Source organism: Callithrix jacchus, chromosome X (genome assembly GCF_049354715.1).
Source record: "Callithrix jacchus isolate 240 chromosome X, calJac240_pri, whole genome shotgun sequence".
Taxonomy (NCBI): domain Eukaryota; kingdom Metazoa; phylum Chordata; class Mammalia; order Primates; family Cebidae; genus Callithrix; species Callithrix jacchus.
Genome location: NC_133524.1, coordinates 16,190,053 through 16,205,907, shown reverse-complemented (window position 1 = coordinate 16,205,907; position 15,855 = coordinate 16,190,053). Strand labels below are relative to the sequence as shown.

General features: G+C 41.7%; 2 protein-coding genes across 9 annotated transcripts in view; one reads left to right on the top strand and one right to left on the bottom strand.

Moving 5' to 3' along the window:
• Window positions 1–11,304: 11,304 nt before the first annotated feature.
• LOC118150646 (uncharacterized) lies at window positions 11,305–12,846 on the bottom strand. The gene is made up of 3 exons (XM_054251449.2): window positions 12,671–12,846; window positions 11,746–12,627; window positions 11,305–11,544 (listed from the first exon to the last, which is right to left on the bottom strand). The coding sequence occupies exons 1-3, from the start codon at window positions 12,844–12,846 to the stop codon at window positions 11,439–11,441; spliced, it is 1,164 nt and encodes a 387-aa protein (XP_054107424.1). The 3' UTR covers window positions 11,305–11,438.
• The window catches only part of AP1S2 (adaptor related protein complex 1 subunit sigma 2), a 30,526-nt gene continuing 26,786 nt past the window's right edge, over window positions 12,116–15,855 (top strand). For 4 of the 8 annotated variants that reach the window (XR_008478986.2, XM_008989003.5, XM_078363393.1 and 1 more), the window contains exons 1-2: window positions 12,116–12,250; window positions 14,391–14,569. Coding sequence is in view for 6 of the 8 variants with exons in the window: in XM_008989003.5 (XP_008987251.1) it covers window positions 14,391–14,569 (179 nt within the window). In the remaining 2 variants the exon portion in view is untranslated. Of the gene's footprint in view, window positions 12,251–12,552; window positions 12,632–14,390; window positions 14,570–15,855 lie in introns of those variants that run through there. The other 4 variants (XR_013531649.1, XM_078363391.1, XM_078363390.1 and 1 more) reach the window with 1 other exon arrangement.

Sequence of the window (15,855 nt, the reverse complement as noted above, 5' to 3'; positions counted from 1 at the left end):
CTCCTTTCCACTTGGCCACCCACTCCACCCTTGTTAGTTGCAAGCCTCACCTGACTCCCTCACTCTCTCCACAACAGAAACAATGCATTCTCATCTCGGTCTCTCAGAACACAACCCTCAGTACTTCCAGATGTCTCACTGAGTTGCTCTAACTATAATCTGGACTTTGAAGGCACAGTCTCCCGCTTCCTCAACTCCATTACATTCTGTTATTCTGCTCCATCAGCATCCACAACCTCCCTTCCTGTGCTGAAACTCCCCAATTTCATTTTTACTGCTTTCCTTGCCTGGCTTGAATTCCATGGTTTGTCACTTCAGCCTCTCATTTTTTCATCTCATTCATCTGGCAAATCTCAGCTCTATCAATGCGACTATAGACTGACCCTGTCACAGATTCATCTCAACTGTACTCAGTTATCCTTCCATACTGCTCCAGAAGCCTCTCTCCAGTTCCCCAAGGTTTCTAGTAGAAACCTGCTCCATAATTCTCAACCCATCTCTACTTCCACCCTCCTCTTCATGCCCAGCAGATTTTTTTTTTTTGAGATGGAGTTTCAGTCTGTTGGAGTGCAGTGGTATGATCACAGCTCACTGCAGCCTCATCTTCAGGTGATTCTCAGGTAATCCTCCCACCTCAGCTTCCTGAGTAAGCTGGTACTACGGGGCACACCACCACAATGGCTAATTATTGTATTTTTTTTCAAATTGAGATGGGGGTCTTGCCATGTTGCCCAGGGTACGCTCAAGCCATCCTCTTCCCTCAGCATCCCAAAGTGCTGGGATTACAGGCATGAGCCGCCAGGCCCGGCCTGTATATACATTTACAGCAAGTTCAGTCGACATTTTTCCTTACTCAGGCAAGGCTGTCATCTAGACCTTAGAGACAGGACTACTAGCATAAGAATAAAGGGTTAGCATTTGAATATATCTGGGGGATATGCTTAGCTATAATAAACTATATGCCTACCTACATTCTTTTTTCCTCCCCTACTATCCATTGTTCTGATTAAAATGGCAGAAATCCCCTTTGCTGATTTTCTCTCCCTGTGCTGTGGCTTGCTTCACCTCTTTATTACTCAGTGGCCTTGTAGTATTATTCACTCCACCACCCATCCTCAGCTTTTGCCTCTCTACTGACTCCTTCCCATTAGCATGTCTCTCCCTTCTTAGGCAACAACAGCGCCTCTAGCTTGAGGCCACTCCCTTCTCCAGCTACCTCTCTATTTTTTTCCTCCTTTTAAATGCAAACCTCCAACCAGGTGCAGTGGCTCATGCCTATAATCCCAGCACTTTGGGAGGCTGAGGCAGGTAGATGACTTAAGCCCAGGAGTCCTAGACCAGCCTGGGCAACATGATAAAACCTCGTCTCTACTAAACATACAAAAGTTAGCCAGGTGTGGTGGCACATGCCTGTAGTCCCAGCTACTAGGAGGCTAAGGCAAGAGAATCACTTTAATTTGGGAGGCGGAGGCTACAGTGAGCAGAGATCGCCACTACACTCCAACCTAGGCAACACAGTGAGACTCCATCTCAAAATAAATAAATAAATCTAAACCTCTTAAAAGAGCTGTCTCCACTTCTTCCTTTCCACTGTTTTCTCCTTATTTTATTTACAATCAGTATTTCTACACATCACTTCATTCAAATGGCTTTTTAAAAAATCCAGTGAGCCCCTTTGATTCCTACTTGAATTCTCACCAATATTTGGCATATTTGACAACTTTCTCCTTCTTAGCAGGATCTCTTCATTTAGCTTCATGACTCCACACACTTCTGGATCTCCTCCTGTATCTTCTTTTGTGACTCTTCTGCTGTCTGCCCCCTAAAAGTTAGTATTCCTGAGTTGTGTCCTGAATATTTGTACAAGTGATCTATTAATAGATAACAAATTACCACAAACTTAGCAGTTTAAAACACCAACCACTTATTATCTTTCAGTTTCTGTGGGTCAGGAGTCCAGGCACAGGCTAGCTAGGTCCTCTGCTTTGCTTTCACAAAGCTGAAATCAAGGTATCAGCTGGCTCTGCATTTTCATCTGGTGTTCAGGGTTCCCTTACAAATGCATTCAGGTTGTTCGCAGAATTCAGTTCTGAGGTCTCTGTTTTTGTTGTAGTTGTTGTGGGCTGGGTTCATTTTCACCTCCTAAAGACTACTCTCAAGTCCTTCCATGTGGCCCCTCGATCTAAGCATTGAAGAGGCTCCTTGTTGAACCTCTTATGCTCCAATCTCTCCGACTTCTTTGTCTACCAGCTGGATAAAATTATCTTCTTTTAAAGGGCCCATATGATTAGGTTAGGCACGCTTGGATAATCTCTTTATCTTAAGGTCAGTTGATTGGTAATTTTAATTATATCTGCAAATTCCCTTTTGTCAGGTAACTTAACATAATTGTGGGAATAATACCAGGTGGGGAATGTCATAGTAACCATCTTATAATTCTGCTTTCCACAGTTTTTTAAAAAATTATTATTCTATATATTCTCCTGGAGTGATCTCATCCTCCTACTCAGCTTTATTTACCAGCTCTATGCTGAGGACTCACAAATCTCTAACTTCAGCTCCAACCTCACTCCTGAGCCTTTAGACCTGTATCAACAACTCCCACTGTTTACTTGGACGCCCCACAGATATTTGATTGTAGAGGCTGAAAAATAAGTTCATCCTTTCACCACCAGCCTGCCTTCTTTGTGCGTTCTCTCTCCCAGGAAATCATCCCCCAGTGTCATCTCTGACTGCATGCCCACTCCCCCTGCCGCCACATCAAAACAACCTATATCAATCAACCCAACCTCCTAAACTCTAATATACCTCCTTTTCTTGATTAATAAAGAAAAAGAGAAAATAAGAACAACTCTGCTTATTCCCTGTTCAGGCTACCTTCACCTCTCATGTGAATTATTCAACAGCTTCCCAATTGGTCTCCTGGCCACCAGTCCTGACCTCTGCAATGGACATTTGGATCTGCTTCTTCAAGATCCATTCTAACCTCCTTCTGTTCCTTTTGGAAAACTAACAACTGCATTTCTTAGCTAGACTTCTGGTTGCGATGTAGATTCCAACAGTCAGGTGCACCCATGCAAGATTTGGAAGGTGGAAGTGATATATCATGAACAGGGGGTCTGCTTCTGCTGTTTCCGGGGTAAGCAGGGTTACGAAAGCATTTGGCTTTCAGTGATAGTTATAGAGGAAGTCCAGTGTCCAGTCTCTAGCTACATGAGTGAAAAGTAGCAGTGAAAAAAGGCATCCTCTTTGCTGGCAGCAGCTTTCTGATTTCCAGATCATAATAGGGGGGTGATAGTCCTGGAGCCAGCTGTTACATGGAAACATTGGCTTAATATTCCAGTTCACTGATCACAGGAGTGGCAGCAGCTCTCTGGCAGTCAAGTTCTGCAGTGCTATTCTGGAAGGTTTTCCTGGAAGCTCAGCTCAGATTTGGCTCCTCCAGCAGTTCCAATCATTTTTAGACTGCTTCTGTTTGTATTGTTTATTTTATCTGCAACTAAACTCTGACTACAGTATAACCTACAATTTACCACATTTCTTCCAGAGTGAGCTCTCTGAAGCTCTAGAACTCAAATCCAATAATGGCATTGCCCTTGCTTAAAATCTTTCAATGCCCTCCAATATCCTTATATAAAGTCCAAATGTGTTAATCCTGTTTGAAAGATCCTGCAGGATCTGGTCCTCCTAGCCTCTGTAGACTTATCTTTACCCGGGAACCCTCTGGCCACAATGATCTTCCATTCAGGTACCTAAGATATGAACCCATCTCTTTGTCTTGGCAAATGTCATTCTCCCTGTATGGAACATTCTTGTCCTGTCTTCTCTTGGCTTTCTCCCCCATTTTTTTCCGACCTTGGCCTAAGGGCTTTGTACTCCAAGAAACCTTCTCTGACCCCACTGACCCCACCTCCCATCACTACCACAAAACCTCTGGGCTAGGCATTGTCCTATGTGTTCCCACAGCTCCCTGGCCTTCCTAGTTTGAAACACTGTACTCTTTGAAACTTCCTAGTTTGAGGCTGGGCACTGTGGCTCATGTTTGTAATCCCAGCACTTTGGGAGGCCAAGGCAGGCGGATCACCTGTCAGGAGTTCATAGACCAGCCTGTCCAATATGGTGAAACCCTGTTTCTACTATAAAATACAGAAATTAGCTGGGCGGGTGATGCACACCTGTAGTCCCAGCTACTTGGGAGGCTGAGGCAGAAGAATCACTTGAACCCGGGAGGCAGAAGTTGCAGTGAGCCAAGATCATGCCACAGGACTCCACCTGGGTGACACAGTGAGACTCCGTCTCAAAAAAAAAAAAAAAAAGAAACTTCCTAGTTTGAAACATTGTACTGCATTGTACTGGGATTGCCGATTGTATACTGTGCCATCCCTCTTGTCCCCATTATACCATAAGAACCTGGTGAAAGGTTCCATGCCTAAGTTGTGCTCTATTTTATCCCCAGTCCTCAGTGAGTACCTGGCATGGGTGTGCAAATTGAATGAACTAATAAAGAAAGTGAAGCATTTTAAGCACAAGGTTTAATCTCTATTGGAGTTTTGTTTTAGAAAAGCATGTGGCCATGTGCAGAAAGAACCCTAAGAGAATCAGGTGGAGGGAATGAGCTGAGATATAAAGTCCAGTTTGTTAGTCTGACCTAGTGCAATATTAGTGGTGATGGAAAGAAGGAGAATACTCTAGAAAAACTGATAACACTCAAGAAGTAATGAGACAGGGTCCAATTAAACCTCCTTCTTTTTCCTTGTTTTTTTTTTTTGTTTGTTTTGTTTTGGTTTTTGTTTTGTTTGTTTGTTTGAGACAGAGTTTTGTTCTTGTTGCACAGGCTAGAGTGCAGTGGCATGGTCTCGGCTCACTGCAACCTCCACCTCCCAGATTCAAGCTCCCTGCCTCAGCATCTCATGTAGCTGGGATTACAGGCACGTACCACCACACCCAGCTAATTTTTTGTTTGCTTGTTTTGTATTTTCATTAGAGATGGGGTTTCACCATGTTGGGCAGGCTGGTCTCAAAATCTTGACCTCAGGCAATCCACCCGCCTCAGCCTCCCGAAGTGCTGGGATTATAGGCGTGAGCCACCATGCTCAGCCTAAACCTTCTTTTGGCACCTCAGTTAAACTTAATAACATTTTTGAGTGCTTACTCTATGCAAAGCATTGCATGAGGTTATGCCATAAAGCAGTTCTTAAGATATTATTCCAGTTTTGGAGATTGCAAGCGTTTCAGTCAGCCAGTAAAGAGAGAAATACTTTAATACTGGGCAAAGAGGCAAAAGGAAGTAGATTTGAAGAGTTTATGTTTCAAGGGTAAGGGAGAGCGGTTTTCCAGTTTGTTTTTTTGTTTGTTTGTTTTTGCCTAAACATAAGGGGCTAGTGGTTTCTGAGCAATAGACAGTGTCCTGTGGTGGCAGGAACATTGCCTGGAGACAGGACATAGGAGTCTTACTTCTCCACCTGCCACTAACTGCTATGATCTTGAACAATTTGCTTAACTTCTTTGGACTTCATTCCTCACTTATAAAATAGAATTTTTGAATAAAAATCACCTTTAAAATTCTATTATTTTATGTACGTGTTATATTTAAAATGTGTACAGTATTTCTAAATTTTTTCATCAAATCATCCAAAATGTTAATGTATTCTAAATAGCGCTTTAGGGTAAATATTTTAACTTAGCTTTTCATATAGCATTTAGAAGACAAGGATATAATAGAGTCACAAATAAATCTCAAGCTTTGGTTTTTTGATTCTAAGAGATGGATGACATACTGTATTCACTTTTGCCAGTTAAGTACAGTTTACCCAAATGTGCTTGCCCCCAACCCCACTTCACTTCCTCACCCCTTTCAGCCTATGATTTTTAAAATTTTGCCTTATCTATTGCCTAGTATGAATGCTAGGCTTTGTCAGAGGAATGTAAGAAAGAGCCTTAAATCATTCTTTTTGCCCTCTTTGATAGACAAGTAGTTTACAATTCTGTGCTCAGACTTTTTAACAATTCTTCTCAAATTTCAATGGAAGGGAGACGTATGAAAGAGTACAAAAAGCAGGATTAGAATCAAGTACAAGAGCTATCCACTTGAAAAGTCACTTGCTCTTCCCATCATTATGTGTGGTTCCTTCTCTTTGTAACTAAGTGTGCAACAAGCTTTCAAGAATGGACAGGAATGCTAGTAGCTATAACAAATGAAACTGGGAAAAAATCAGCAGCTTAATACAAAGTTATTTCTCATTCATTCCAAGTACAATTGGTGGTAGGAATGATTATGGTAGTAGTGGTCTGTGTACCTCTCTTCCTTACAGTCATTCAGGCACTCAGGCTGGCAGGATACCTGGGTGCCAACATCCAAGTGGCAGAACCAGGTCTGGGGAGGGAGGGAGGAAGGAAACAGATTTTCCTGTGAGAGGTTTTTATGGGCTAGGCTTGTCACTTTTTTTTTTGAGACGCAGTATCACTCTGTTACCAGATTGGAGTGCAGTGGCATGATCTCTACTCACTGCACCCTCTTCCTCCCAGGTTCAAGCAATTCTCCTGCCTCAACCTCATGAGTAGCTGGAACTACAGGCGTGCACCACCATGCCCAGCTAATTTTTGTATTTTTAGTAGAGATGGGGTTTCACCATGTTGGCCAGGATGGTCTGGATCTCTTGACTTCCTGAGCTGCCCACCTCGGCCTCCCAAAGTGCTGGGATTACAGGCATGAGCCACAGCGCCCAGCCAGGCCTGTCACTTTAATTCCTATTTCGTTGGCTAGATCTCAGCTCCATGGGCACAACTAACTGCAGAGGAAGCAGAGGAATGAGGTCTAGCTGTGTGCTAAGGAAGAGAATGGGCAGGTTTTGATTACTACATATGGGTCTCTGGTTTCTGCCTTACCCCCAGGGCACATTGATTCTGTATAGCTATTCCCTTTCAACTTCTTCCTTTCTACCCCATGTCTTTAGTTGCTTACGAAATATTTCAGAGGTGATTCCTACCTGCGATGAGTAGTTGGGAAATATTTTTAAGGTAGTGATTTTCATCAAGTAAGCATCTGACTTTTATGAGGCAACCTTTAAGTTTCCCTAAGCACTCCAATCTCTGCCTTAGAATATGACAGTGCATTAGTTTGTGTAGGGCATATAATAATCATGTCATTCTCAGTTGTGCATATAGATTTAGCTTCAGGTGAATATAACTGGGAATATTACTCTTCTAATCTTCTCAGGCTTAATGAGGTCAGAGATTTTAAAAAATTCAGATCTTAAGTTTCCTTTAGATGATTTGTCTGGGAAAATTATATCACAACTTTATTGTTGGATATCATAGCTTTTTTTGGTATAGAGCAATGGTTCTCATATTGTGGTTTCCAGACCAGCAGCATCAGCATCACCTGGAAACTTGTTAGTAAAGCGATTCTCAGGCCTCACTTCAGACCTCCTGAATCAGAAACTCTAGAAATGAGGTCTAGCAACCTGTACTTTCACAAGTCCTCTAAGAGAATATTCCAGAACCACTGGTTTAGCGATTTGGAGTTGAGTTAGATCATTGTCGAAGCATTTCACTTCAAGGACCAAATCAAGACATTATTTGAAATCATTTGTTTAAGACATATAGAATCTCTCTCTTATATTGCTGTGAATTAAGAGTGTCATAAAAATTCACCGAATGAAAATATTGCGAAGAGCCCTGGGAGGTCATTAGAGCATGCAGTTTTCAAAGATGTTAGTTACAGAAATCTAAGGTTCTATGAAACATCTCTAGGGGTTTCCTAAAAGAAAATGTTCATACGTTTGGTTGGTGACTATCCTTTGACCACCCAGGGTTTGTCTCTAAAAGACTTGAAATTCTGTGTCAGAAGAAATAGAGCTTTAGGACCAAGTCTGTATCTTTTTCATCTTTAAATCTTCATTACCTTCCAGAGTGCCCAGCATAAAGTAGATATATAACAAACATTTACAATGTACGTATGTATGGAATAGTCATCTCATGGATTCAAGTGCTTAACTAACTTTTACCAATATTCTGGGGTTATTTTTTTAAAACCAATTTGGATAGTTGTTATTAAAGAGGTACTGACTGCTTTATGTATGCCACCAGTCTTTTCAGCAGTTTATGATTTTCTCTAGAAGACATTGAGAATAATGCCTCCAACTCTGAAAAAGAAAGGGGGGGCAAGGGGAGAGAGAGAGAGAGAGAGAGAGAGAGAGAAACTTACATGAAGATAGTGTTTGTTCCATTTCTTGAAATGTCTATAAAAACATGCTACTTTGACCAAGCAGAAAAAAAATATCAGAGGTCGAAGATCAAAAAAATATATACATGCTACTTCATGTTAATCTTCTCAGTGACCAACCCAGGATTTCTTCCTCAACCTTGGCACTACTGACATCTGGGGCTGGATCATTCTTTATGGGATCTGTCTTGTACATTGCAGGATACGATGCTGGGCAGCATCCCTGGTCTCTGCCCACTAGATGCTGGCATCACCTACTACTAGCATCACCTACTACTCCTAGTAGTGACAACTAAAATGTCTCCAGACACTGACAAGGATCCTCTGGGAGGCAAAAGTGCCCAGGCTGAGAATCATTGCTCTAACCTAATGATAATAGGGGAGTAGTAATTTTCCTGTATTTTATTCAAAGCTATGGAAAAAGGCTTTGAAAAAGAGCATATGTTCCACATTTCTCTTTAGCTCATTGTTGAGGACTTTGGCAGTGACAGCTCTATCTATTTTGAAATGATTTGGTTCACAAATCCTCATTATTTTAGGCCACTTTTCTCCCTGGAACAACTTTATCTTTGGAGATGCAAATTCAGAAACTCTAAGCATCTTTTTTACACTTTCTGTGATCTTCTACACAGCTTTAGCACTGAATTCCATTATTGGGCATTTTTATTTAATAACTTCTAAATAATCCATAGACTGGCTAAAGGAACTCCGTAAAAGTCCATAATACAGAGCTAGCAACTGAATGGTTTTTATCGACTTCATTACAATATTTAAAAAATTATTTAAGGAAAAAAATCTAAGTAAAATGTAATAATACCCTTTATTACATCCTACTGCAAGAAGTAAATCCCAGACGCATTTCTGTCCACAGAAAGAAATTCACAATTGCGTCTGGGATTTACTTCCTGGTATCTAAAGAATATGCTAGTAATTCTATTTCGTGATTTATTTTGGATGTTATCTATTTTCCTCCCTTTAGCACGTGAGGATTTAGCATTATTTCAACCTCCCCTCACTTCTGCTCCTCCATAATATCAATATATTACAATTTTTCTTTAAATCATCAGTGTTTAAATGATGAGCTGACATCCTTATTGACATCCTCATGTAAATGTTCCTTCTCTCTTTTATTTTCCACATGGGTATGTGTTTTAAATAGTCCCCTTTTTAAAAATTTAATCGTATTTTGAGAGAGTGAGACGATAAAAGTATATGGCCATCACATATTTAACAGGAACTAAAATTATTTTTGAAAACTTTGGAAAGATTACATAAAAAGCCTCAAAATCTTATTGTTAGAGGGTAAAAATTTCTGTTTTCCCCCTCACCTCTTACATTTAGCATAAATGACAGTGAAGTATTTTTTTTCAAATTTAAGAAACAAGTATAAAATCTGATTTTTAATTTTTCATGAAACGAATTGTGTATAATTCTTATATCATTAACACCAGTAAATCAGGATCATAAAGAAAACAAAAACAGAGGATTAAAAAAGGCAACCAATTGACATGACAGATGAAGATACTAGATGAGAAGAAACATGTATATAACAAAGCCTACAATTGGGAAATTGTGGGAATCAAAGTCAAGCAGTTAATTACTAACAAAGATGGCAACCATGTTTCTTTTGTCTTTCACAGTGAATGCACAATTAGCACTTAATACTAAGACAAGGGAATAAACCATCTATAATCTACTGAAAAAGACCATCTGCTTCTATAAATTTTGTTCTCATACACTTGCCAAAAGAAGAGAACATATTAACAAAATAATGGGCCCTGCACTGTTAATTGCTAGGTTGTTTGCAGTTGGGCTGTTGCTATTAGAATTTAATAAGCCATTCCTTCTGCTAAATTAATAAGCAGCCAAGATTATGTAATAGCTGCTTTCAGCGGCTAATTATTTTTCCCACAATTCCCTCCCCTCCCTACCCCTACCCCCACCTTTTTTTGGCTAGGAGCAGGGAAAGGAGACTGCCAATATGTCATCAGCAAGTCTCCCGTCCTCATTTTCAGAGCCAGAGCAACATTAGGAGCATAACCCGAGTTTAAACTTGGAGGTGGCTGTCTCAGGAACCTTAAGGATATAAGTGTTTTGTACAGAAAAAGAGAAACGCAGCATTTGGATTCAGAGGGCGAATTTTCATCGTGTAGCATTTGAGCTATCTTTTAACTGGCTAATGGCATCTGTTTCTTGTAGTAAGAGAGAAATGGGACATTCGAAAGCACCTTTGGGGCAGGACTGGGCAGGGAGCAAGGAGAAATCTGGTGGGGTCGAGGGGACCTAAAGAACTACAGAAAGCCAGTTCTGTGCCGTGTGTCGTCGTCCTCTTCCTTTAATATTCCAGTATGCGTTAATCATACATGTTAGTAGGAAACTTTCCAAGCAGCATAGTAGTGATTGAAAAGGGGAGGTATTACACATTTTTTTTTGTTTTGCCATACAAAGGCATTTTTTAAAATGCCCCCAAAACTACTGTCTTAGATTCATAGATAGTATAATGCACACAAAAAGAATATAATCACTAATAAAGGATCCCTTTACGTTGATTACATTTAACTTCATGAAAAATTTAGCATTCCTTTTTTACTTCAGGCCATTAAAAAATTCTGGGGACTATACTTTGGAACCTCTGCAAAAGGGGCATGGCCCAACAAAAGCCATTTTCTCACTTCCTCTGTAAGAACCTAGGTGACTCGGGTAATGAATAGCATTCGATATGGGAAACCCGTGGCTTTTCAAGGAAGGTCACCTAATCCCGTGGGGCTCCCCTTTCCTTATCTGTAAAGGACTAGATGATCCATCCATTCTATCATTCAGAAAATTATGAACATCCATTATGCCCCGGCATTATGCTCAGCATTACAGCTCTTAACAAATTTATCATTTTATAGTCCTTATTAGCCCAACTCACATTAACCAGGCAGTGAACTAGGTTGGGATGCAAAATGAATATAATTTAAGGTGTGCTAAATAAAGGCTAACGGGCATGCGGATGAATAAGGGAATCACTCTTACAGGGTTTTAGGGTGAGGCTTCGCAGATGTAACATTTGAGAGCAAGGACATGCCACGCACAGCAAGTCGTCGGCAGTGCTAAACTGGAACCCAGACGGCTGGTGGGGCGACCGGGTGTGAAGGAAGCGGGATCTCGAAGGTGAGGTGCTGTCCGGGCTTTTCAGCCGAACGGACGGTAACTCATCCAGTCCGCAGCATCAAGGAGGGGCGAGGCGAGCCCAGGGAACAGACCCCTGCGAAGCTCGGGGCGAAAGGTGTCTGGGCTTGGGCTGGAGCAGTGCAATGGGATGGACAGCCTGGATTCTGGGCAATTTTGGAACAGAATGATAGCAAATGGCCCGTGAACGCGTGACTAGCTCCACAGACTAGCTGAATTGTTTTTTCAGTGTTGCAGCACTCCCTCACTCCTCCCACCCTCGTCGTCAGCTGTCACACCTCCCCGACCCACCCTCTGGGGACACCGAGAATCATCAGCGCTCGAACTTGGCTCTCCGCCTTCCGCACCTTCTCTGCCCCGCACCTCCGGCTAGGCTAAGGACGCCGCAGAATCCCGTCCTCCTTTCATTAAACAGCCAGGACAGCAGCCCGCGCGCGTCCCGGAGGCACCGGGCAGGAGTGCGCGGGCGCGCGGGCCCGGCAGACGCCGCTTCCGGGTCACGTGGCCCGGCTTCCGGTTCGCACCACCCCTCTCGGCGTAGAAGCCTCCAATCGTCTTCTTTGGACTCAGCGGTCACCTGCGCTGCCTTCGGTGCCGTTGATGACGGCTGAGCCGCTTCCCGCGCGTCGCGTAGCCCGCCCCTCGACTCACCGCAGCCCCGGCTCCTCCCTCGTCCGGCCCCCGGGGCGGGGTCTGTCGGCTCGCCCTCCCCTCTCTGCCTAAGCCTGCCCTCCGCCAGCCGGGTCCCCTCCCCACAGCACCACGGCTTCTCTTCCTCAGCAAGGCGACAGGGGCTTCCCCTTAGCCGCCGCCGCCGGCCAAGCTCCGCCGCGCCCGCGGCCCGCGGCCGCCGTAAGTCCCTGGGGACAAACGGGGGCGCCGGGGATGGAGAGCGGGAGGGAGGGCTGGGCGCGCCCCCTGACACCCCGCGCGCGCCCCGACGACCCCACCCCGCGCCCGCCCGGCCCGCCACTGGGTCGCCGCGTCTGCAACTCACTTCTCTCCGTGTCCGCGCCCTGCGCACCACTCCGCGCCGCGCCCGGGGATGTGGGGGCCAGTCCCGGACTCCGCGACAGCCCCGCGGCACCTGTGGTTCGAGAATCGCCTCAAGTTTTGCGGGGCATTTTCGGGAGGGGCTGGGGGCGGTGGCGGCCGAGGACTCTTGGCGCCCCCTGCGCGGCGGCGGATGCCATTGTCTGCTCCGCTCCTTGCCTTTCACCTCGCCCGGGCTTGGTCAGTGATGGAGTGGGTCCACGGGAGCGGGGGAGGCACCGGCGACGGCCGGACCCGTGGAACGCTGGCCCCGAGCCCGCGCCGCGGCTGAGCCCATTGTTTTTAATGCCAATCTCGAGGAATTGTGGTACCCTGTGATTTTCGGCGAAATCAAAGCGTTGGTTTTTACCACGAGAGAAGGAATACTCGTGCCTTGCAACCGGGTTTCGTCCCATGTTAGCACATAATTTATTTTGAGGAGAATACATTGTTTTTTCGTCCTGCAAAGTGGTAGGGCGGATACAGGACCCTGCTCCAGACAGCCTTGAGCTCATACTCTTTTCGAAAGCAAACCCTCACCCCTTCTGGTGGCTAAGATCTAGGAAAACGGGATTCATTCTTTTCCAAGTTTTGGTAACGGGTTTGCAGTAAATGTCCAGTTGATGTTTCACTTACTGCGCCCTTAGAATGCCGCTATCTTCAGGACTTGTTCGGGAGGCACTTCGATATCTTCTAATAATGTCCGTAAATTTTGTGCCCCTGACATATTTTAAGTGACACATTTTAACTTTACTGAAGTTGAATTGCCACATCATAAATTTCTAGATATCGTGTTGATACCTCTTTGGATGGTTACAAAAGAGCGACGATAATCTTCTTACCAAAATTTAGGGCCCATTTTTATTCTACAGTGGTTGTGTAAATTTCCCCTCCCCGTGTTCAAATTCAAGATGGTGTGATGAATCTTGAGAATCAGGCTTAAATCTTACTTGCAGTAACGCTGTTAAGGGAACTTAAAATGGTTAAAAGAAAAAACGATACCTATGTAAATTCTGCCTTTAAATTACCTTTGTAGAAACAATACTGTTTGCAGTTGTGATGACCAATTGAATTAAAAAACCCTTGGCGTTAAAAATGAAACATGCAGGCTAATTAGCACATTTGCAGATTACAAATAAATACATACAAATTAGTTTAAGTATAAAATATACTAGAATTCAGTATACACTCTATCTGTAGATACTATTTTTTGTTTTAAATGAAGTATTTCATATAATGTCTCAATACTAAATCTTAATAAGTGTAAATCTTATTGTGGCCTTTTTAACGTTTGTATTCTCTGTCATAATACTACATTAACTCAGTTCTAGATTTTGTACATATTTAAGTTGGAATGTTTTAAAAGTAAGATGAAAGCATGTTTTGATTAAGGAAAATTTGTATTTATGGGATTTTTTGGTTAATATTTTGGATCATTCTGTTTTGCTTAAAATATGCCATCATAAACTGAGGAAAGCATTCCAAGATATAAGCTACTGTCTACAAGTAATTCGGCCTGGAACAAGAACGACCTTAGGGTGAAAAATAGCAGGTCTTCCATTTCTTTCAAAAGTCAAACCAATTGATGTCTACCATTCTCTTTTGATGCATATAGAGACTGCGCAATGTATAGCACAGGTAGAAAATAGTTTCTGAAATTGAAAGAGTGATGATCTTTATTTTTCTTCAAAATTTCACTTCAGTTTATTACCTATTTTTCTTTTTTTTCTCCTGCACACTCCCCTCCAAATGTAATGTGGAACAAGGTGGGACTGGAAAGTTTGCATCTAGAAGATCTGTTCAAAAGAATTTGCTATTTTAATTGGCATAGAAATATTGATTGCTACCAATCATTTGTCATTTAAATGTCCCATCCCCCAAAGCTTCTCTGTGAAACACATAATCTTACTTTATTGATTCAAAGTATGCCATGTAATCTTGATTTTATTTATCTTAACAGATGCAGTTTATGTTGCTTTTTAGTCGTCAGGGAAAGCTTCGACTGCAAAAATGGTATGTCCCACTGTCAGACAAAGAGAAGAAAAAGATCACCAGAGAACTTGTTCAGACCGTTTTAGCACGGAAACCTAAAATGTGCAGCTTCCTTGAGTGGCGAGATCTGAAGATTGTTTACAAAAGGTATAATTTTTATTTATCAGAAAGGTGCAATAGAATCAAATGTTAGGTCATTTAGGAAATTGCAGAGTTTTGAGTGATGACATTTATAAATAATGATTAATAAAGATTTAGATGAAATAGGTTTAAGATAAAGCTTTGTGTTTTAAAAATAACTAGTATTTTGATTGATTACTGAGGCTGAAATGATAAAGGCAGGGAAATCATTTGAAAATTAGTTACATAATTAAAGGCACAAATGATTATTCACGCTTAATCATCTTTATAGAAGAGTTTAATGAATTCATTTCATTACAGGGGAAAGTAGGGCCAGTATTTTAAAGTGTGTGAGTAATTCTCTTAATTTAGACATGTACACATAGAGTCTAATCCCTTTTCCCTGAAAATCTATAAAGTAATGACTGATATTTGACATGTCTTTATCTGATTTTTAGAATCTTATATATAAATATTTTGAATATGTAGACTATTTCAATCACATAGATGTTTTAAAAACTTTGTGTATATACAGGATCTGTGTGTAAGTAGTGTTTATTAACTTAAAGTACCCTTGTTGTGTGGTGGGGGTGTGATTAAATCTGACAGATAATTTTGACAGATTTTTAAAAAAAATTGATGTTGCAAAATGACTCATAGATTGGCTTTTAACACTGAAACTGTTTTTAATGCTATACATCTTTATTTTATAAATATCTGAAACTCTGAATACCATAAAATAAATTTCTCAAGATCATTTTAACTAGGTTAAAAGAAATAAACTTTCTTCTTTTACAGAAGATTTTTTTGAAGGGACATTTACTTTATTCCCCATTTGTTTCCTTTTGAATGATTTACTGAATTTAAGATAAGAGCATTTCTGCATATAAAAAGTTCTCTTGTGTGGGAAGTATGCATGGAATTAACAGTATGGGATACAATGAGGGTGGGAGAGAAGTCTGGTTTTCTTCTGGGCTTTCCTTTAATGCACTCCAAATATGGATTGGGTATTTTGTCAGGGAGATGGCTAGGAAAAAATGGAGATTATAAGACAGAGTTTCTTAAATATTGAGGACTTCTGTTTATTATTAAATGATCTTTGGTGATTTTGTATCTTTGGGTGATTTTATATCCAGTGTTTGGTTTGGTCTTATTTAAGATCATAGAAAAATCATATCATTTGAGAGGTGAGAGATGTTTTACAGTAATCTAGTCAAGTGATTTTGTTTGATTTTGTGTTAAGCTTTTTGCCCCATGGGTAGAACCTTAAATAAAATGAGTGGAAGTGAGGCTGTTCCATGTGAAATCAGGAA

Bases quoted from the DNA above. Each gene is read 5' to 3' on its own strand.
- LOC118150646 (XM_054251449.2), bottom strand. From the start codon at position 12,846: ATGGGACGAAACCCGGTTGCAAGGCACGAGTATTCCTTCTCTCGTGGT. The intron at 12,628-12,670 runs GTGCCTCCCCCG...TCACTGACCAAG, and splicing joins CACGGGTCCGGCCGTCGCCG to CCCGGGCGAGGTGAAAGGCA. The intron at 11,545-11,745 runs GTGCGGAAGGCG...AAAATTGCCCAG, and splicing joins GGAGGTGCGGGGCAGAGAAG to AATCCAGGCTGTCCATCCCA.